At 42.0% G+C, this 22,528-nt stretch overlaps 1 protein-coding gene across 1 annotated transcript in view; it reads left to right on the top strand.

Moving 5' to 3' along the window:
* DPP4 (dipeptidyl peptidase 4) overlaps positions 1-19,150 on the top strand; it is a 50,331-nt gene extending 31,181 nt beyond the window's left edge. The window contains exons 19-26 of the mRNA XM_081166369.1: positions 1,842-1,917; positions 4,787-4,981; positions 5,398-5,452; positions 6,148-6,247; positions 9,517-9,581; positions 15,676-15,748; positions 15,989-16,062; positions 17,487-19,150. Of these exons, the coding sequence (XP_081022495.1) occupies positions 1,842-1,917; positions 4,787-4,981; positions 5,398-5,452; positions 6,148-6,247; positions 9,517-9,581; positions 15,676-15,748; positions 15,989-16,062; positions 17,487-17,585 (737 nt within the window). The 3' untranslated portion in view covers positions 17,586-19,150. The remainder of the gene's footprint in view (positions 1-1,841; positions 1,918-4,786; positions 4,982-5,397; positions 5,453-6,147; positions 6,248-9,516; positions 9,582-15,675; positions 15,749-15,988; positions 16,063-17,486) is intronic.
* Positions 19,151-22,528: the final 3,378 nt, after the last annotated feature.

The following is a 22,528-nucleotide window of genomic DNA, read 5'->3' as shown; positions in this document are numbered from 1 at the left end:
CCATTGTTCAGCCCGGACACTGAGGTCCAGCTCTGAGGGCCTTCTGGCGGTTCCCTCAGTGCTAGAAGTGAAGTTACAGGGAACCAGAGAGAGGGCCTTCTCGGTAGTGACGCCCGCCCTGTGGAAGGACCTCCCATGAGATGTCAAGGAGATAAACAACTATCTGACTTTTAGAAGACATCTGAAGGCAGCCCTGTTTAGGGAAGTTTTTAATGTTTGAAGTTTTATTCTGTTTTTAATGTTCTGTTGAAAGCCACCCAGAGTGGCTGGGGAAACCCAGCCAGATGGGCGGGGTATAATTAATATATTATTATTATTTTATTATTATTACAATGCTTTTCAAGTTATATCACCTAAGCATAACTTGAAGCTTATCTTCTTGTTACATGCCCAGTCATGATTTTCCAGGGTGGGGATGGGTTTGTGTTGTGACAGACAAAAACTTTCTCCATACAGGTAGGTAGCCGTGTTGGTCTGCCATAGTCAAAATAAAAAATTCCTTCCAGTAGCACCTTAAAGACCAACTAAGTTAGTTCTTGGTATGAGCTTTCGTGTGCATGCACACTTCTTCAGATACACAGATACACACAGGTGCTACTGGAAGGAATTTCTCCATACAAACAGTCTCTTAGTCTGCACATGATCCCTTTCTGCAACACCCATTCATAGTATCAATTCAGTAGCTTGCACAACTCCCCTCCCCCAAATTGAATTCAGTAAATTTACTTCTGAGTAGACATGGGTAGGACTGCAGCTTTAATATTCTTTTTGGGGTTTTTAAAATCAGGTTATTGTTTTTGGTTTGATTTAATATGTTGTGGTCTTGTTAGTGAACCGCCATGAGACCTCCGGGTATAGGGCGGTGTATAAATTTAATTAATAATAATAATAATAATAATAATAATAATAATAATAATAATAATAATAATAATGCTATTTAAAATATTTGTTAAATCAAACGGCACCGACTTCAAATGTTCTACTGAACATGTCCTGGGCTGTGATAGGTTTCCTTTCCCAGTACAGTAAAATTCCAACCTTTTTCATAAGAAGGAAGAGTAATGCCAAAGACATCTACGCCTATGGAGATTATGCTACTTTTTCATTTTGGAAAATTTCAGACTTTCTATGGTCTGAGGAAAGATGCTAATGATTGCATAATTGTGTTGTGTACCTGTCCCATAAAAATGTAGGTGAATGAATTACCCTTGATAACTTATTCTATATTGAAGACATTTCCATGCATGGAAATGGCTCTAACGATGAGGTTGCAGAATCTGTGGGCAGTATTACTTTTACGTAGAGTTGACCCACTGAAATTAAGGAACCTGGCTTAGTCATGTTCAATACCACCCTGTGTGTTTACAGGTACCAAAGCATTCTTATTACATATCTTGGCTTAGTTTGACCTGTGTTACAGTTCTTGGAAGTATAAAAATATGAGAAGGCTAGATTTTTCTCATATTGTCCCAATAGCCTTGTCAGGATTTTTAGGCATGGGGCTTTCACATAACTTTTGATGGATGTCCCTGTTTTAAAATGAAATACAAGTGAAGAACAGTGCTGTAGTAGTTTAGAACACTATGATTCCCCTCTAACAGAAGAAATGTTAGGGCATTGTCACACAAAATTGGAAACTCACTGCCAAATTAATAGTTTGCTCACTCTGTAGTATTTAAGTACAAGTATGCTTTGCCCAAATGCTTATATCTAAGAATGTAGGCTTTTGCTTCAAGCCAGAATTGGAACTCACTCTAAACAAGACTCCACTCTTTTATATGAGTGTATCTTTCAGTTATTAGTTACTTGCCTCAGTGAAATGTTTTCATTCCTGTTTTCAGCATTCTGGTATCAGATGATCTTACCTCCTCACTTTGATTCGTCTTCATCAAAGAAATATCCTCTGCTTATTGATGTGTAAGTTGAAATGCTTGACCATATTATTACTTGTCCAACTGGTTTCTGTATGAAGGTGAAACGAAACAGCAAATGTAATTGTCCTTATGATCATCAGCTTGACTTGATATGGTTCAGGGAGGTGAGGAGCCATTTAGTCAAGCCAGTGGAGTTGTTCTTGCTGCTGCCACTAGGTGAGATGGCTAATAAAAAGGTAAAGGACCCCGGACCATTAGGTCCAGTCGTGACCAACTCTGGGGTTGCGGCACTCATCTCGCTTTATTGGCCGAGGGAGCCGGCGTACAGCTTCCAGGTCATGTGGCCAGCATGACTGAGCCGCTTCTGGCGAACCAGAGCAGTGCACGGAAACGCCGTTTACCTTCCTGCCGGAGTGGTACCTATTTATCTACTTGCACTTTGACGTGCTTTCGAACTGCTAGGTTGGCAGGAGCAGGGACTGAGCAATGGGAGCTCACCCCGTCGCGGGGATTCGAACTGACGACCTTCTGATCGGCAACTCCTAGGCTCTGTAGTTTAACCCACAGTGCCAGTAGGTGACTATTTAGGGAGAAGAGGAGCTAAATAGTTTACTAGCAACCCTTTCAAAGACTATCATATAAACATAAATGCCAATTTTGGCTTTTTAAATAACAACTACCCACCAAATTTTCATGTGGTCAAAGTGTCTTATTTCATGGTATCGATGACCTATGAAGCCTCATGGGATCCTTGCTACTAATATACTCAAGGACAGCCAGATCAGCAGCAACAAGTGAAGCAATTGCCAGGAAGGCCTCTCAGTCGTCCCAGACTTAGGTGTATGGATGAAGAGAAACCAAGAGGGAATCCTTGGTTGATTTGAGAGTTTGCATTATTGCTTTATAAGCTTTTCATTTGTGCTGCTGCTAAGCAGTTTTTATGGCTGTTTCTTTCATCAAGATTGGGGAAATGCAGAAGAAAATATTTTCTAAATAATCCGAAACAAAAGCAAAAATGGGTTTTCTCCTTCAAACTACAGAAAAGAAATTCATCATGACTGGGAATGTTAAGGTATACCCTGATGTATGTTGATAATATTTCTCTTGAAAACCGCCTGCTCTACAGCAAGGGAAGAAATCTTGATCTACGTGCACTCAAATGTCTTTGTAATCAAATACCTAGTTGTTGCTGATGCAGGAAGAACTGTTATATGCCTTCCATCAGGCTATTGAGGCTCCTTCAGAGCTCCCACATCTTGGGGAAATGGTGGCTATCTTGCTTCCTGGCTTTTAAATCTATTGGCAGAAGATGTTCTTTCCTCCCCCCTCCTTACCATGCAATAAATAAATATATGTCTAAATACTGTTGAACATGATCAGAACAAAATATTTGGTTGAGTTCCAAGCAATGAACTCCAGCCTTCCTACTCTTGGGAGAAGATTCCAACTCTCCCTGGTGTCTGCGTGACTGTCAGGCTTACAGATATTAGCATCGCATTATTCTTCATGGGAAAAATTAAGGCAATGCAAACATTTGTAATGTGAATGAGCATTTTATCCAGCGTAGGCTTTGCATTATAAACCCCATAGCTACCTCTATGAGACAAAAAAGAAAGATGCAAGGACTTTGTGAGCCTACTGATGTTTTTGCTAAGCTTGTGTCAGCAATATATAGTGCCTGCCAATAACTAAGAACAATGAGAAGTAGCCTCAGGTAAGTTCTTAAATGTGACCTAGAAGGTGTTGATTTTCTATTGCACTCACTGCTACCATTAGGAAACAAAGTACACAGGAGGTGCTCATTAGCTTTGAGGACAAGAAGTCAGGATTCTGCTGAAAACAGTTGTTTTGTTAATTCTCTTGAGCAGTAGACCTGAGCTTATTAAAATCAATTGAAACATTCTTACTGACATCATGATATGATCTCTAGGTCAAGACACTGTGTGCCGTGGAAAAAAACTCTTAACTAGAAAACAATTGCCAACTGATAGTTACTTTAAAAAAATAATATGTGGACCAGGAAATTGTATTGTATGCTGCACAATTGGTTAAAAAAACAGTCTCCCATACTTATCTTGAACCTGCAAAGGCAGGTCAGAAATATAACATAGGCACATTCACTGGATCTTGAACATATGCTCTTGGTTGCTTTCTTTCTCCACACATCTCTGCACATATTAATGTATTTGCATTAATTACCCTGCCTCTTCCAATCGTGGATTACAAAAAAATTGCCTTTCATAGTACAATGAAAACAGAAATACTATATTTGCTGAGAATTGACTCTCTGAGCAAATATACATTAGTTGTAACTGGGTTTTCTATGATTCTATTGATTTACATTTTTTAAAGCTTAATGATGTTACATAATTATCACTGGAATTATTAATTATTTGCCTACTTAAAATTTCAATGAGCAGTAATGAGCAAGGCCTTTTGCTTTTTAAAAAGTGGTTCTTGTTAAGTAATCTGAAATCTGTTCTATAGTTTTTTAGGACAACATGTGGAAAGAATAACGTGGCGGTGATTTTTAGATGGCTGGTATGTTTTAATTGCAGAAACTTTGGAAAGGTGCATAAAAGCAAATCCAGAACTAGTTAGTACTACTTCAGTACAAGCAAGAATAGTTCTTCCATCTTCTTCTTTAGTGATCACTCGTAGCCGAGTAAGATTGTCTTCCATGACCATAGGTTTAACAGTGAGTCCATAAGTGATTGTGGAGGCCAGTTCTGGATCCACATGTCCCTCCACAGTGGGGACATAGGTTTCCTGGTGGGAGTTGAACACGGACAAACCAAGTAGTTCTTGAAATCTTAAATTCCAGTTGTATGTTCCTGTTTGTTTAGAAATTTAGTAATGCTGAAACAAATATAAAGCAGCTTGCGAAAGCTTACCTGTGACTTTTTTTATAGGTATGCAGGACCCTGTAGTCAGAAGGCAGATTATGCGTACCGGGTTAATTGGGCAACATACCTTGCAAGCACAGAGGAGATTATTGTGGCTAGTTTTGATGGCAGGGGAAGTGGCTATCGAGGAGACAAAATCATGCATGCAATATATCGAAGACTTGGAACCTATGAAGTTGAAGATCAGATTGACGCAGCCCGGTAAGCACACCTCACCCCTTTCCTTTTAATGCTGCATGTTTAAGTAATCTTGTTGTGCTATGCTGCTATGAAATCGTTACTTTGTTAGTGTTTGTTTGAAATGCATTCCTGTTTCTTAGCTGTAAGCCGCTTTGAGCAAGATTTTGTTTGTGGGAAAGTGGCATACAAATGAAAGTAATGAAAGAAAGAGTGCAAATGTTAGGGAACAAGTAATACAGAAAATAAACTTGGGCAGTAAAGGATTTGTTCCATAGACATACGTACCAACACTTAAAATTTATTATGTTTGTAATTTATCTGGGAAGAAGGGGCAGTTGGGCTAAAAACTGCTAGGGAGCAGTTGAGGGGCAGAATAAGTAGTGCTTTCTCTTGAGTCTCTGTGTACCTCATTTATTTATTTTCTGTCTTTTTCTTAGGGCATTTGCTAAATTAAGCTATGTTGATGAGAGCAGAATAGCTATTTGGGGCTGGGTAAGTATTAAAGTTAACCCTCTTTGTAATCACCAAGTTAAATAATTAAAGAGATCCTAATGTAATTACGAAAAACATTTACACTTACTGGACCACTCTTATCTTGAGAAACAGAAAGCTATTTATGGATGTTTTGCTGCAGCTATGACCTAATAAGCATTAGCCTGGCAGCAAGTGTCCCTTTATTTCAAGCATCATTACTTCGAACTTTTATTTAATATATTTATATGCCGCTTTTCATGAAATGTTACAAAGTGGTATACAAAAGGTGATGTAAAATATGTAATCACAAGCAGCTAATAAAAGAACTGCACTATTAGAAAAGTCGACTCATAAGGACACTGGCAATATTGGAGGTGGGGGAGATATAATACTCCACCCCATCACCATTTTTATCCCATTTCTCCTCCAGAAGGAGCCTAGAGTAATCATAAACAAACATCAGCCATAAATATAACAAATGACAATTCTGCTAAAAATATTGTCAGGAAGAATAAGAATGTTTTCAGATTTGTTTAAAAGATGTTAATGGAGAAGGCAACCTCACTTTCACTAGGGGTTTTATATATAAATGTGTGTGTGTGTGTGTGTGTGTGTGTGTGTGTGTGTGTGTGTGTGTAAATAAAATCAGGGTATAAGAATAGCAACAATGGACTCTTGATGTGTTTTAAGCAATAGGATTTATTTTCTCCTAGTCATATGGCGGTTATGTGACCTCCATGGTGCTCGGATCTGGAAGTGGTGTGTTCAAGTGTGGAATAGCTGTTGCTCCCGTGTCACGATGGCAATTTTACGGTATGTTCTGTTTAGAAATAAAATGGATAATTCCTCTGCAAAGCGTTGCAAAAATCATACTTGCAGCTGCTATATATATTCATAGGTATATTATCTTATTAAATTTGTATACTGCCCTTCATCTGAAGATTTTCACAACAGGGAAATTAAAAGTGCCATGAACTCGTGTGAGGGATTAACACAGTGTCTCTGGATCATAATTTCCATTAAAAAAGAATAAAAAAGCAACTTGGAAGTGGAAGAGGAAAATAATCTGCTTAACCTTTAAAAGGCACAAAATCACTTAATATTTGAAATTTTACTATAATGCAAATGTCTGCATTTGCATTCCTCAAAAGTGCCATGTGTTCCAAAGTGTTTCAGGATCATTTCTGAATGTCATAAAATTCATTGGCACTGCTACTAACTTACTTCTACTTACAGTGAGCTCTAAAAAGAGGGGTCATTATATTTAATCCTTGTCTGTTAGGAAATTTGTCACTGCTGATTTAATATGGTATTAGGGGTTGTTTTTTAATTAAAAAAAATTGTCTACCAAAGCAGAGTTGGGAAACTTAATGCCCTGTTGTACCTATGTCTTTAACTCTAGTATTCAAATTATGGGATAGCCAAAGGGGTTCCATTTCCTTAGCTCTGGGTTTTTTGTTTCTTTTTAGAAATCTAAGGAAGAGGAGGATTTGGCTAAATCTGTTGGGAGATGGGGCTTGTGGGTTTTTTAAAGTGTTCCCTATCTTTCCCCTTATGTAAGCACCATTTAAACTCTCCCCACAGAGGAGAGTTAAACCACAGAGCCTAGGATTTGCCGATCAGAAGGTCGGCAGTTCAAATCCCCGCGACGGGGTGAGCTCCCGTTGCTCGGTCCCTGCTCCTACCAACCTAGCAGTTCGAAAGCACGCCAAAGTGCAAGTAGATAAATAGGTACCCCTCCGGTGGGAAGGTAAACGGCGTTTCCGTGCACTGCTCTGGTTCGCCAGAAGCGGCTTAGTCATGCTGACCACATGACCCGGAAGCTGTACGCTGGCTCCCTTGGCCAGTAAAGCGCAACCCCAGAGTCGGTCACAACTGGACCTAATGGTCAGGGGTCCCTTTACCTTTACCTTAAAGGATAGGGCAGAGTGGTGGCAACACCATCCCAGGTTACAGAATGTCAGAAAGCTGCTACTGTATTTGTTTCATCCTTCAAAGCATCGAGTCAGAGGAGCTCAGGGTTGGTAGCAGTGGTGTCTGCCAACCCAGAGCTCCCCTGATCATGCCACTGCCCCCATGAGAGGCAGCACCAATTGGAGGGCACCTCAATGCACCACTGCTGTACAGAGTAGCATTTACTACTAGGTGGGTGGGGGCGAATTCAACCCACAAACATTCTAGGACACTTCATTACTGATCTAATTGCATGTGCTTACACAGTGCAATCAGGGTAGCGTTAGTTGAAATTTCTGAAGCGGGAGTACTCCAAATGCGGTATTGTGTTTGTGCAGACCAGAGACTGTCAATCTTTTTGCAAATAAAATTGAAAGAAAGGTTTGACCTCCTGAGGTGTGATCACGCACACCTTTCTTTGCCCTTCCGCTGCCTCTGTCAAAAAAGATTTTCCAGGTTTTTGAAACAATACCAAAACCTGTTCAGCAGGTGTGAAAAGCAGCATGACTGAACAAGCAACAATTCACTCCTTCAAATTGCCCACAATTGTGTCCACCTGTTGGAATTTACTGAAACTAGAGAACTTCCCCACCTCCAAATAAGACACATCTGCCAAATGCTGGTGTAGGGCAGTGGTGACCTGTGTCTCTGCCCTTAAGGAAAAGGCCAGAGTAGGGGGAGCTAGCAGCATGGTAGCAGGGTGGAGTGAAGGGTCTGATATAACTCTGGATATTAGTAAGCTTCAGCGTATGAAGACTGGGAACATTTGTAGGGTAAAAGTAGTGCTGTGCTGAAACATGCCCTCCAAAGCTTTCCTGGTGAGTAAAAGAGGCTTTCGGTTTTTCTTCTGTTTATTTGTTTTGCATGGGTTGCTTTAGGAATTATATTTTATCATTGTGAGGTGATTGGATAGTGTACATGTGTATTTATTCTTCTTACCACTGAACATTTTCCAGCTCTTCTGAAGCATTCCCAGTAGCCTATGAGCTCAAAAAAGCCCTAGGACAGGTGTTGCCTTATGCTGTCCCAGGTGTTTTCAACTGGGGAGACTGGGGAGGGTGGCTACTGAACACCTGAGATCAATGTACTCACTGATTTTAAGGGAAGCCTTGCAAAAAGAGAGAAATCTTTCTACAGTGAATGGCAGTAGGCAAGTATCCCTGCCTTCTTTACTTATAAGAAAGCCCAGCTGAGGATGTCAGGAAGTTTTCAGAAAATGTGGGGAACTCAGGAAAGTTGCTGAGTGCAGGCTACTGTAGAGATGATTTGTAGAATGATAGAAAGGATGCTCATGAACAGCTCTTGGCCACCTCAAAAGTAAGATATGTTCAACAAAAACTCCACCCCACCCATCAGAATTTCACTGAAATTTTATCTCCCATTTGATAATTTCTGGATATAAATTTGTTCCTTATGAATTAATAGGGAAAGTTCAGGGGGAGGGATGAAAGAGAATTTTTTGGCACATCGCTAGGTGAGATTGATCCCTTGCCTTTGCAAAAACCAACAACAACAACAACAAACCCTTAAGTGACCATCTGCTACGTTTGTATAGACACTTAACTGTTCTGTTTGTTCTTGATTGCTACAGTAGCCTGGGAAAGTGGAGGCCTCATCTTCTCCCAGTCATGAGGACAAAGTGGCAAAAGTAGAGGAAATGGCTCGTTATGAGCCTATGTATCAGGTTAGGAGGCCAGAAAGCAGAAGGGTTAACTGCCTATATATGATACATGACATCTCTCCCCCCCCCCCCGTGAAGTTTTCTGACAAAAATGGAAATATATCAAGGCAATAAAATGTGCATGTATAGTATGAATGAGTTGGGTTTGTGTAACTGGGTTAATAAGTTCATAAGAGCCTGGGAGGGCCAAAGGGGGCTGACTGTGAAAATAATAATAATGCTTTATCTGTAACATCTGGTAATCTTGCTGATTGGAAATTGGTGTCTACTGACATCTGATTTCCTGATCAGGGGTTACTCACTCAACTTGTTTCCATTTTCTTCTTTGGTTTATCTTGTCTGTTTCTTCTTTTCCTCCTTGACTTGCATGTTGTATGCCAAACTGCCCTTAAAATAATATCATTTTACAATATTTCTTTGCATTGTCTCCTCTCCACCCCCCCCCCAGATTCTATATATACTGAACGCTACATGGGCCTTCCTGAAAAAAGTGATAACCTGCCTTACTATGAGGTAAGCATGTAACCCCTGGTAAACCCTAGTCCTTCCCACCTCATGCAGCTACTAAGCTCCCTTTTCACCTTCCCATCCCCATTTCTGAAGCCATTTCTCTCTCCTATTCTGCAGTCCCTCTTTCAGCCCTGTTTTAATCTTCACACCATAACCTTGCACATAGAGCACCGTCATGTTAACTGCCTGGATCTCCCCCCCCCCATTCTGAACCCATCCCTCCTGTTCTGCAACCCTCTTTGTATTCCCATTTGTACCTCCAATTCCACTGAAGAGACAATCCGTTGTTTGTTTGTCTGAAAACTTGAGGTTAGTTAAACCATGGCTTAGTGTTATGTGTGAAGCAGACCAACACTGGCATATAGAGTTTGGTTCTCACCAAAGTTTGAAAGTGAGAGATGTGGGGCAGAGCACAGGGATAGAAGGTGCTGCTAAACATTCACCCAAACAACTGTGTAAATCTGGTATCTGTCATGGTAAAACTGGTATCTGTTTTTATTAAAGGACTCATTATAGTACTAAAAACCATCAAGTAGAACAAATTACTGGGTGGCTTTGGGCAAGTTTTTCTCACACCCCCACACCCTGTCTATATCACAGAGAGGTTAAGATAATGAAATAATCCTGCAAACTCTAATCTCATCTGGGTGCAAATTAATAAAGAAGGTAAAGGTAAAGGTACTCCTGCCCGTACGGGCCAGTCGTGTCCGACTCTAGGGTTGTCTCTGGGGGCCAGCGCTGTCCAGAGACACTTCCGGGTCACGTGGCCAGCGTGACGAAGCTGCTCTGGCAAGCAGGCACCAGCACACGGAAACACCGTTTACCTTCCCGCTAGAAAGCGGTACCTATTTATCTACTTGCACTTGGGGGTGCTTTCGAACTGCTAGGTGGGCAGGAGCTGGGACCGAACGATGGGAGCTCACCCCGCCGCAAGGATACCAGGAGAGTAAATAGTATTAGGTGCAGACTGCACAAACTACAAGCCAGAACAAATTGTGCACAAATCTGGATATATCCACCTAAAAGTATGTACTTGAGATCTCAAGTCTGATAGTCATAGGGGCCTCCCCCCCTTTTGTCCTTTTTAGGAGATAAAATAACAAAAATGGTGGGGAATCCTTGATACAGTAAAATGAGTTTTGGACCTTTTTGCTGCCTCCCCTTCTGTCAGCTATCTCCGTGATTTATGGACTCTGTGTAAACTTCCTCATCCAAATAGTTTTGACGTATCACCACCTTCCTCCCTGCTCCCAACCCCAGTCCTTATTACTTTTCTATTTTGACTTCCTGTTTGCTGAACATCTTGGGGTTCTGTTCAGGCAGCCTGAGGGGTAGCAGATCCGCACGGCAATTTTGCAAATGAAAAGTCTCTTAACTTGCTACAGATTGAAATGTTAGTGCTCTGGGTGCACAATGTCACTCTGCAACTTCACGGCACAGATGGCACCAGAGGACTGTATAATCCTTTTCTGCCAGGAGTCGAGTTTTCTTGGCGCGGCATCTATTGCTGGCAGTGTCCACGTTGAAACTGCCAGTACCAAAGAGCTAAAGGTTTCCAATGTGTTACTCAGAGGATTAAATTGGAGAGGCTGCAAACTAGGAGGAGGGAGGGGTATATATACTGATTTGACTGTTTCAGTGCACTTTGTTCAACTCATGTTACAAGAGTCAAGTGGGAGGGGGAAGGACTCTTCTTGGCATAAGAAGTTAACTAGGGTGGATTTCTCTCTTCTCCTCCGTGACCCCCAATATCTTTGTTCTACGATAACCACATTTCCGCCTCCCTCTCCAACTAAGCAGGTCACCATGTTTAGGATTATATCCCTCCTCTATTCAAGAATTAAACATGGGGGTAAATTTGATTCAGTTCACATTTCACAGCTAATCTATCCAATTTGCAATTTCTGAAACAACACGCAACCCAAAACATAGCCACCTTTTGAAATTTGGCCTTCCTTAAATTTTGCAATGTGGTTCTCCAGAGAAGTAATGAGTTCCAAAATGCATATACTAGGGTAAACGGTGCATGAAAATGCATTTACTTGTGAAAATGGCAAACAAAAATACATTATATTAAGGGGAAACTGCTTTGGGGGAATAATGTGTGCATTGGGCAAAATGTGTGTATGAGAAAAATACTGATAAATTTTCCTGAGGACACTCTCTCTCTCTCTCTCTCTCTCTCTCTATATATATATATATATATATGGCAGACCAATGCAGAGCATCAAATTTAAGAACAGAAAAATGAGAAGTGAAGAGTAAACAAGATTGACTAGGGATGGGTGAACCTGTCAAACATGTTTTTTTAGGTGGCAGTTCCTTCTAAAAGCGATCAAGGAAGAGTCCAGTCAGATGGATTAATTGTAGCACAGTTACACTTTAGTTGCTGCGGCTAACCATACTAGAGAGGCAAAAGAGAGGCACCTGGGATTATTTTACCTGGCCATCTCATTTGCTATTGGCTTTACACAAGATCCATAGGATTCAATGAAGGAGGATGTGGTGTGGGGAAGTAACAGTTCAGCAATGGCAAGGTACTGGGAGTGGAAATAGCATCTGGTCCTTGCATAGCTGGACTAAAGAGTCAGGGCTCTTAATCCCCAGTTGTAAACTGCCAAGGAATTGGACTGGACTGGATGCCAGTGCAAGGAACACCAGCAAGGCAAAAGTTTGACCTTTAAAAAAAAAATTAAAGCCTGTGACAACGGCAGTACCAATTTTCTTGGAACCTAAATTAACTGAGGAAGTGTGCTGTGGGGTAACAGTCTAGTCCAGGCACCCCCAACCTTCAGCCCTCCAGATGTTTTGGACTTTAATTCCTATCATCCCTGACCACTGGTCCTGTTAGCTAGGGATCATTGTAGTTGTAGGCCCAAACATCTGGAGGGCCACAGGTTGGGGGTGCCTAGTCTAGTCACATTTATTTTCATGTATTATTTTTTTTTAAATCAAGCCACAGCATAAAATGTAAGACCTGTATAAGTGTTCAGAAGAAGAACAAAAGAACAAAAACCAAGGCATGCCAAATTTCAGTTTTGTATACAGTCATTCTTGAATTCAGAAAAGAAAATGGATCCAAGTGATAAGATTGTCTTTTATTCTTCCCACTGCTACTCCTAGCCCCAGCCTTGGCCATATATTAACCTTCTCTTCAGTTATCAAACTAAACCAAACCAAACAAGTAGTAACTTGAAGCTGGTGCTGGTGAGGCAGTATCAGTGCCAGAATAAGCTTAGTCAGTTATGTGCCCTCATCTGGTTCTTGTAATCTAATAGTTACAGAGGCAGAATTCGTTTCTGTGAAGGTGTCACTTTCCCTCTCAGCAACCAGCAGTAAACCACCTCTGTGTTGCTGTTAAATGGGTTCTCTGCTTAGATGAATATGCAAGGGCATCTTCAGGCAATCTTCCCTAACCTGGTGTCCTCCAGATGATGTTGGAACTACTACAACTACCATCATCACTGTCCAGTGGTCAGGTTGGCTGCAGCTGATGGGAGTTGTCTAAAACACCTGGAGGGCACCAGGTTGGGAAGGAACGTAACAAGATCCTCCTGCTGGATCAGGCCAAATGTCTGTCTACTCCAACACTGTTCCCAAAGTAGCCAACCAGCTGCCCATGGGAAGCCAGAGAACAGAACCCGAGTGTAACAGCATCCTCCCTGCCTGTGATAGCCAGCAACTGTTTTTGAGAGGTGGAGCCTAGAAGGCTGATCTGGGACCTGGTTCACACATGCATGTACATCACTTGATTAACATGCACTTGATGCCTGGCCACTGAGTGTGTGAACTTCCATTGGAAGCCATTCTTGTTTTGAGAAGATATAGGCTGTTGTGACAATTCTGTCTGTGGTGTGATTATCTGAGATGGCCTTTTTGCATGTGCAAGTCATAGCTTGATATGGCAGTTATCAGATGACAAAACATGTGTGAACCAGCCCCAGGAGAAGAGCAGGCTTGCTGTTAATCTTAACAGGATGATTACCCTCCTTAACGCACAAAAAACCGCACTTGTGCCGAAACACCAGCAGTAATAAGGCCTGATATTTTGTATGTATCCAGAGGCTTGCATGTGCCTAAGAAGGTTAATCCTAAATTGCAGCCCTGTCCACATTAAACAGCTTTGTAAAGGAGAGGGAGGTGATGAGAAAGGTCAGTTGCGGTGTTGTGTAGAAAAAGCAAGGAAGGACACCAAAAACAGTAAAAACTGTGCACCACCCCAGAAACAAGAGAATGCCTGAAGGAAACTGGACTGACATGTTAAGAGCTGGAGGGGAGGGGGAGACAAAGCTGATGATTTGGGGAGGGGAGGAGATGGTGATGTCATAGGCTACCAGGAGAGCGTGCACCAGGGGGGTCTGTTAAACTTGTGAAAGAGGTTGTTTTGCAGCTCTCACTGAATTTGAAATGCTGTTGGCAAGTATTTGAAGCAGTCATAGATTTGGCAATCTTCTGCTAGCAGATTTGAAATGTTCAGTCCTCAAGAACTGCTGCATCATTAGGTTATGCAAAACAGGGTACAATTTTGTAAATATGCCATCTTGTACTGATATGACATTTGTTCTATTATCCAAGAAATATGCCGAAGGGAGAGAGACCTTCAGATTCCAGCCAAATGTTAACTTGTTTGTTGAGTGCTGATAAAATGTTGACTGCTGTGTGATCTTTTCACAAAGCCAGTTCCCCTTGCAGTGGCCTTACAACTAAAGTGTAGCAAAGGGCAGCAGAGAATTTCTGCACTTGGGTTCATGCAAACTATATAACCATGCAACAAGATTTTTCCCTACAAAATATTCTATTTCACTTGTATCCCTTGTAACTCTTGGTTGGGAGCATGGAGCTCAGTTCCCTTCTTGTAACTATGGTGTCGTTTATTCCATAAACAAACACTGTGTTGAACTCCTCAGGTTCTGCTTAATGACTAACACCTGGGAATGGTGACTGAATTTTTGTGTTACTTGATTTTTGGGAGCTATCTATACAAGAGTTTGCTGACTGCCAAGAAGTGAGAAAAAACGAGGTCAGAGACTGAATAGTTGTTTGCATGTGTTTTTATTATTTTATTGTTGTTATTTTGGCTTAGATGCTCTAGATTACTGCATCATTTCCCATCCAAAACAATGATGCACAGCTCCACTAAGTCCACACGAGGGACCATCAGGGAACCATATGGGAAGGCAGTGCAAAAACACCTGCGTAATACCTCCTTTTTTTGCAGAGATGCTCAGTGCAACATGAGAGAATGAATGATGTGCTTATGTATCTCTGGCTGCAGCCTGCATTTCCCATTTCTGGAAAGAGGGCACATGCCACACTGAAGAGATGGTCAGCATACTCTGCTTTGACATCACTGGCTTTTAGCTTTGGGGATAGATTCCATATTTGCTCTTTCCCCTTTGACAAGGGGATTGATGCCATCAAGCTCAGCAGGTAGATCAGTGAAGATTCAGGTGATTTCCAGCCCAACAGTAGATCCTAGAATAGGCTGTGACAAGTGAATTCAGGTACTTGGTGGCCCATTTTAATGCTAACAGCAGGTGTGGAGAGAATCTGCTGGAGGATGTGATATCTGATTTTTGCTTCTCATGCCATGTACCATTTCTTACACAGTGGTATCTCTGGTTGCGGACAGGATCTGTTATGGAGGTCCGGCCGGATCCCAAGGTTTTCGCAACCGGAGAGACCACTTCTGCGCACACACGCGTGGCGGTAGAGCGCTTCTGCGTATGTGCAAATATACTTCCGGGTTTGCCGCTTACGTATCCCAAAGTTTACGTAACTAGAGGAATGCGTAAGCGGAGGTACCACTGTATGCAGGTCTGCATCAGGGCCACCCTACCGTTAGGCAAAGTGAGACAGCTGCCTCAGGTGGCAGATGTGGAGAGCCGGGCAGCAGCCCCCCGTTTTCCCCCTAGGAACTGTAAGCTAGCCTGCTGTCCCCAGGTGAAGATCCTGTGGAATATACTGTCTCGGTACCATTGTTAAGACTCTGCTACTAGTCCTGTTGGAATCTATCCATGGAATGAGAGGGTGCCATCTTGCCCTTGGAACCACTCAAAAGCAGACTACAACTGAAACTTCTGGTTGTTTGTTTTAGAATTCCACAGTTATGGCAAGAGCGGAAGAGTTCCGAAAAGTTGACTACCTCCTGATCCACGGAACAGCAGATGGTGAGCTGCTCTTAATTCAATATCATTAGATATCATACATTTGTAGTTTTGCTCCTGACAAATCAGAAGCACAATGGGACAGCATAATAATGCAACCTTAAGGACAGTTCTGTTTGTGCATGTTTATTGGCTGGGCTGGAGAGCTGTGGTCCAGCTCTGGTCATTGGGTTCCCTGCTCTATCTATGGCTTAGCAGATGATATTTTGAATTTATGCGTGGTATTTTCTCTGTCCTTCCCAGATAATGTTCACTTTCAACAATCAGCCCAGATTTCAAAAGCGCTGGTTGACGCACAGGTGGATTTCCAAGCAATGGTACGTGCTAAGATGCTTGCTAGGCATACTGTTTGCATTCTAAACTACAGTGGTACCTCTGGTTATGAACTTAATTCGTTCCAGAGGGCCGTTCCTAACCTGAAACCGTTCTTAACCTGAGTTACCACTTTAGCTAATGGGGCCTCCCGCTGCCACCACTGCGCAATTTCTGTTCTCATCCTGGGGTAAAGTTCATAACCCGAGGTACTACTTCCGGGTTAGCGGAGTCTGTAACCCGAAGTGTTTGTAACTCGAGGTACCACTGTATGGGGCAGCATTTACAAAGCGTGTTTTGAGCTACTCACCCTGAACTAAAGTGGAATACATGGGGGCACCCATATTCTTCCCCACAATGGAATTTTCTAGAAACAACACTGCACCATGATGTAGCATTATTAGGGCTCGCCTGAGATATTTTGCCACTGTAGGCAAAATGCTCCAATGCCAGCCCTGCCCCCCCCCACAGGTCTAGGCCTCCTGCCCCCACTGTTGTACCCATGCTGGCCCTGCCACTGTAAGTGTATCCTCACCTGCAGCTCTGCCTATGCTGCTGCCAGAATGCAGTGGCGAGGATGCAGTGGTGAGGTGGGCCCTGGCAGCAGTGGAGGTGGGGAGGCAGCGGATCTGCTGTCTGAAGCAAATGGCTTTGTCTCATTGATAGGCCTCCCCTGAGAACTGTTCTCACAAAACGAGGAGGCAAGCTTTTTGTTTTTAAAAGGGGAAATTTTCTTTTGAATTCCCCTCCTCTATTACTGAGTGTTCCTAGCCAGCAGTTACTATTTCCAGTTACCAGGAAGAAAACCCAATTTGACATATGGGGACTTTGGTTTTCTTTCTTTCTTTCTTTCTTTCTTTCTTTCTTTCTTTGAGGAGGGAACCTGCTACTTTATTTTCAGTCTTCCAGCCTCCTGAGAGTGAGAACTGGCATATCCATTCACTCATAACCAATTAAACTAACTTTTCTTCAAAACATTATGCTAGAATAGTCATGTTAAAACCAACTGGGAAGTCGGATCTGCAAGAAAACAATGTAAACCACATCCTATGGAAGCCAGTGGCAAGGTGACCCATATCCTTAATAAAGGGCACAATTTCATTAAGTCAGACTGGATTTAAGCACGCTTAGCCCAGACACACAGGGCATTTGACCAACTTTAACATTTCAAGTAATTTCACTGCAACCTTGAAAGGAATTTTGCCATTTGGTTTCAGCACCAACAAAAGCATCATCTCTGTTTATCCATCTGAAACTGGTAGCCTATTTTATGCCGTATTGTGAAATGTATTTTCTGCTCTGATCATAAGGCTTGGGGAGGGGGGGGTGGGGGTTTGGAAATAGAAGTAAGCAGCAGCAGCATCAACAGAAACCTCTTGCAGCGTTGCATAAATTGTGTTTCATACCATATCTTTCTCTCTCTCTCCAGTGGTATACAGATAAAGATCATGGCATTGGAGGATTGGCCCATAACCATATCTACACCCATATGACCCACTTCATCAAGCAGTGTTTTGCGCTGTCATAAGACCGGGAAGCCAGTTTGCTTTGCTCACACTGATAACCGGTTTGTGAAATTATTTCTGGGGTAGGTGGGAAACAAGAGCATTTTCCTCTTTGTCTTCCATTGAACTTAAGACAGTAAAATTTGATTTCTATGGATACTTGAATGAGATAATCATTTCTGCAATTCCTTTTTACCACAGTCCATTGAATACGAACCAAAGATCTGCAGGTCTCTTGTCACACAAGCAAGAGCTGACCTGACCTCCCCCCCTCCCTTCTCTGTGTCTCAATTTGACAGTGAGGGGAGCAAGAGTTTCTCTTGTGCAAAACTCAGGGCACAAGGCATGTGTGCCAGAACTGTTGGAAGTGCTGTAGTCCCATTGTTTCTTTTTAAGTGACTGTTGCTCTTTTGAATCAGATTAAATTGGATTTACACATTATTTCATTGCAATAGGAGAAGGGGGGGGGAGGTAATACTTGAATTTCTGCTTGATTGTCATACACAGTAACTTTAGCATTAAATGATCATTCCAGCAGATAGGATTTAGGTTTTATATGGAGGACACTGAAAGTGGGAATACTTGTCTGAACCTGAGCTGCAAACCTTTGTGTAAACATTCTGTTGATTTGCAGCCAACTGTCAGGAAGGGCAGAAAGCAGATAAAATGTGGATCTGTTTTCAGGATCTCTCTGGCTTTTTTAAAGTTGATAATAGATGCTGGGAAAGGGGTTTTGAAATCCTTTAACTGCTCAGTTTCTCCAGTACTCCCCCCCACCCAAAGTTTCTGTTAATGCCTTTAAAAGCCAAGTAAGTAGTTTGGAAGTCATATACCCACAAGTAAATATAACAGGGTGTCTTTCTGTGTGTTTCACTAATGTCAAGACTGGAGTCAGTAATTTCAAAGCTGAAGTATTTGATGGAAACTCAGACCTTTTAAGGCACACAAATAATCTAGAATAGCTCTAAAGCAAATTCTAGAATCAGCACCACCTCATGGTGCTTCTTCCAGAACTTTTTTTTTATTTTAAAAAAAAAACCTCTTAGACATCTTGCCATACTAAGTAGTATATAAATTTATAAACTGCCATCATTTGGTAACAACCCTCTAAAAATGGAATTGTTGCCAGCTGCTCAGGCTGCCCCTCCTGCATTCAGACCCAGGAGCGGCTCACCGTTCCTTACACCTCTTTTCTAGTGAATGAAGCTAGATCCCACAAGTTAGCGGTGGCAGAACACTTTTGAGAATCAGGAACAAGTGCTTATTTATAAAGTAGAGCTCCCATCCAATTGTTTTAGGTACCATCAGCATCATTTTTTCCAAAGGACCAACACATTGCAACAACAATGTGATCATACCTATACGTGCCTTAGATTTTGAAAGCACGACTATGCAAGTGATTTTACCAAGAGCAGTATTCTGGGTAGCAATCTTCTTGATAACACCAGGACTTGAGTTTTGTGAAAGTTCATACCACTATTAGCCAATGTGCCATGGGTTTTTTTTTTCATTTTATATGCAAGGTAAATTGTCGACACAATTCCATGAGTGTGCAGGTCTTACATGTAATAAAGTCATATTTGTGATACGTGGGACTATTTCTTGTGTGTTTTATTGGAAGTTAGCCATCAGGTATATTAATCACTTATTTGTTAACTTTTCCACTAATTGAGAGCTTGCTAACGCAGTAAAATAACAAGAACATTCTATAATTGTGACAGTTCCTATTTGTTACTTTAGCAAAATGTATCACAAGTGCATTATGTTAGCACCAGCTCCACGTGGCTACAGTGGTGCCTCGCAAGACGAAAAGAATCCGTTCTGTGATTCTCTTCATCTAGCGGTTTTTTCGTCTTGCGAAGCAAGCCCATTGACGGATTAGCGCTATTAGCGGCTTATCTGCTGATCGGATCAGCTGATAAGCGGCTTAGTGGCTTAGAAAAGGGGGGGGGGAAACCAGCAGGAACTCGCAAGACATTTTCGTCTTGCGAAGCAAGCCCATAGGAAATTCGTTTTGCGAAGCACCTCCAAAACGGAAAACTCTTTCGTCTAGCGAGTTTTCCGTCTTGCGAGGCATTCGTCTTGCAGGGCACCACTGTATTAGTGACATTAGGTGTGAATTCAAAACAGGCAAGAATGGGAGGGGAGGGAACCTTGGCACCGAGAAGAAAAACCAAAGCTCTGCAGAGGCACAGCACAGAAGACAATGCATCCTTATAATATAACATTAAATAAAGCCAACATTGATGAATTTAACATCTATCTTTTCTTTCTGTCAGTCTATATTAAGGCAAGGGTGGGGGAAGATCAGTAGCATATGGTATTTTCTATACTAGCTATATTCCCAGAATAAACTTGCATTTGGGTGTCTGGATTTTAAAGAACAAACTGTGGTGAACATAGGGCAGACCGATACCTTTTTCCATTCATGGCTTGCTTTCACTAGATCAGGATAACTGTACTCTGCCTGCACAGTGGGTAAAAAGCAGCAAGCATCATAAATACAAGCATGGAGAATAGTTAGGATAAATATTTTATTTCCATGTAACAGCTCTTAAGATGTGAAAAACACAAGTAATTCTATTCACATATACACTTTACTTAAACTTTTGTAATAAATTACATCCAAGAAATTCAGCAGTTGTGACCAGGAAATATGAAATTAAAAGTAAATAGAACACTACCATTTGCATTTTATTTTATTACTTCTTTGTGTGATTTCAGAATGGAATAGCAAAATTCACACAAAAACAGAATATGTAAATAATAATTAAAAAAACCAACCTCAAAAATGCTGAACGCCATTAAATACGCTGATTTATTAGTATCAAGGAAACTATTCAGATGAAATTTCTGATTCTCCTTTGATCAGCAACTTATTAAAAACACCAGCAGTCTCTTTCCAGGAACAAATTGTGTTGCCTTGCTATGCTAGACTCACCTCACCACAACTGGATTGCTACAACTACAGTAACAAAACACTTTATTCTTAATGTAGCTTCTCTAAATTTACACATACAATTGTATTAAACTAAACTTTTGTTTGGGGTGTGTGGGGGGGAAGTAGCACAATTTGCATCATATGAAATTGGATTATGCTAAGCAGAATCTGATAAGAGAACAAGCTGCGGTCCAAAAATAGCATTAGAAGCAATGCTTTCTGTTATGTCCATCTGATTTAGCCTAATTTTGGCACAAGAGCAGCTGGCGTAATGTTACTGTTTGAAGTAGAAGGCATATGGAGATGGAAAGCCCAGATTCACACTCTGCAGTCATTGAACAATGACAGCTTGTGCAGATGCGTGGGGTGCATTTCTCAGGCCCTGCCCTGCCGAAAATGACCCTCTTCAGTTTCCACTGGTGCTGTGGTTTGCTGCCTGTGCAGGTGCTTTCTTACCCAAGTGTGCACTGACAAACTATAGGCCTCTTTCCAGATGTAACACTGCTGTTGTTTGTGCCGCGTAAACCCCCCAGGGCTGGTGTTCCATGCAAATCCTGCCTGCTATCTCCACGTGGATGGCAATTGTCAATGTCCCCTTAACCTTTAGCTCTGCACTTACAGCAGGAATAATGCTATCTGTTCTACCTCGCAGAGAGGACTAGGGGAAAAAACTCCATTAGAAAAGTGTACTCTACCAAAGGACTGGGATTATTTTCTTCAGGACTCCCTAGTACTCCCTACAGGTGCCGTCCAGGGGACCAGTTTTTGTCATCTGATGAACCAGCAGCAGCTAACATGGGCTGAAGCATCCCGTAGGCGAACTTGCGTGGATCAGATGTGGATAAATGGGAACCCTACAGATGGTGGGCTGTAAGTCCCACCATCCCAGACCATTTGGCTACACTGCCTGGGGCTGATGGGACTTTGAGTCTAACACCACCAGGTAAGCAACAAGTTAGGGTTAAAGCCATTTCCAAGTTGCCTTCATAAAACGGAACCATGTCCGATTCGGCTCTGGGAATTTGTTGCATGCTTGTGCACACATGCACACACACACACACACAAGGCCGTGAAATTCACCAACCAGATGAGAGAAAGACACCCAGTCCTCTGCACACGTGATTGAGCTCTGGCACATGTGAGCTGCCAATACACTTCGTAGAAGAGCCTGGTTTCACATGTGTAAGAGCTTTGAGTGTCAATACAAGCTGAATGGGGTATTCAAGGGGGCCGATTTTCACTCCCCACTAATCTTGCACAGAATTCCCTCTATAGTTGTGTAGAGCTATGCACATGACTGCAGAACTCAGCTAAGGATTAGGTTAGGCAACTTTGAAGGTACAAAAAGCAGCCTTTCTGAGATCTGCAGCAATTCCCTCGGCACGGAAAGCCCAAAGGAATTTGTTCCTGGTATTCAAAAGCACTGGTGCATTTATAAGATCTGATTTTGCGTGGAATAACCAATCAGCACCCCTCCAACATAAACAACAAAAACCACAAGCCTGTTAAAAACTAAAGACATATCAAAAAATATCTATAATACTGTCCCGCTTTTATTCCACCTTCTCCCACCCTTGCCTGCAGCCCACTCTACCCTTCTCTTCCAGGGAAGCACAGTGGGATGGCCAGTTACCTATAGTTTTATAAAGATGCAGACAGTCTGCTCTGCCCTGCCACATTCTACTCCAGCAAGAGTACCTGTGCACACAGTCATGGGGGCAAGCCAGATCTACAGAGGGGAAGTGTGATTGACTACTCAATTGAAGGCAAGGGATGGGTGCCTTTCTGCCCCCTGGCTCTCTGTGTCAATAGCTAAACTGGCCAAGGGTAGGCTCCACTGAGTCCTACTGGTATCCTTTCCCAGCATATGAAGCTGCATGTGGGAGAGGAGCTGGATCCCGCCCAGGGTTTGATCTTGCTATTTGGCTAATAATACAAATTTAGGACCATAATAAAATCTACAGTCTATTATTATTTTTATTTAAAAAATGTCTTCATTCCAAACATATGGAAATGCAAGCCTTT

This window comes from Podarcis bocagei (genome assembly GCF_964188305.1).
Source record: "Podarcis bocagei genome assembly, chromosome: 1".
NCBI lineage: Eukaryota > Metazoa > Chordata > Lepidosauria > Squamata > Lacertidae > Podarcis > Podarcis bocagei.
Note: the sequence above shows the minus strand (reverse complement) of the source record. Positions and strands in the feature narration are given on the sequence as shown.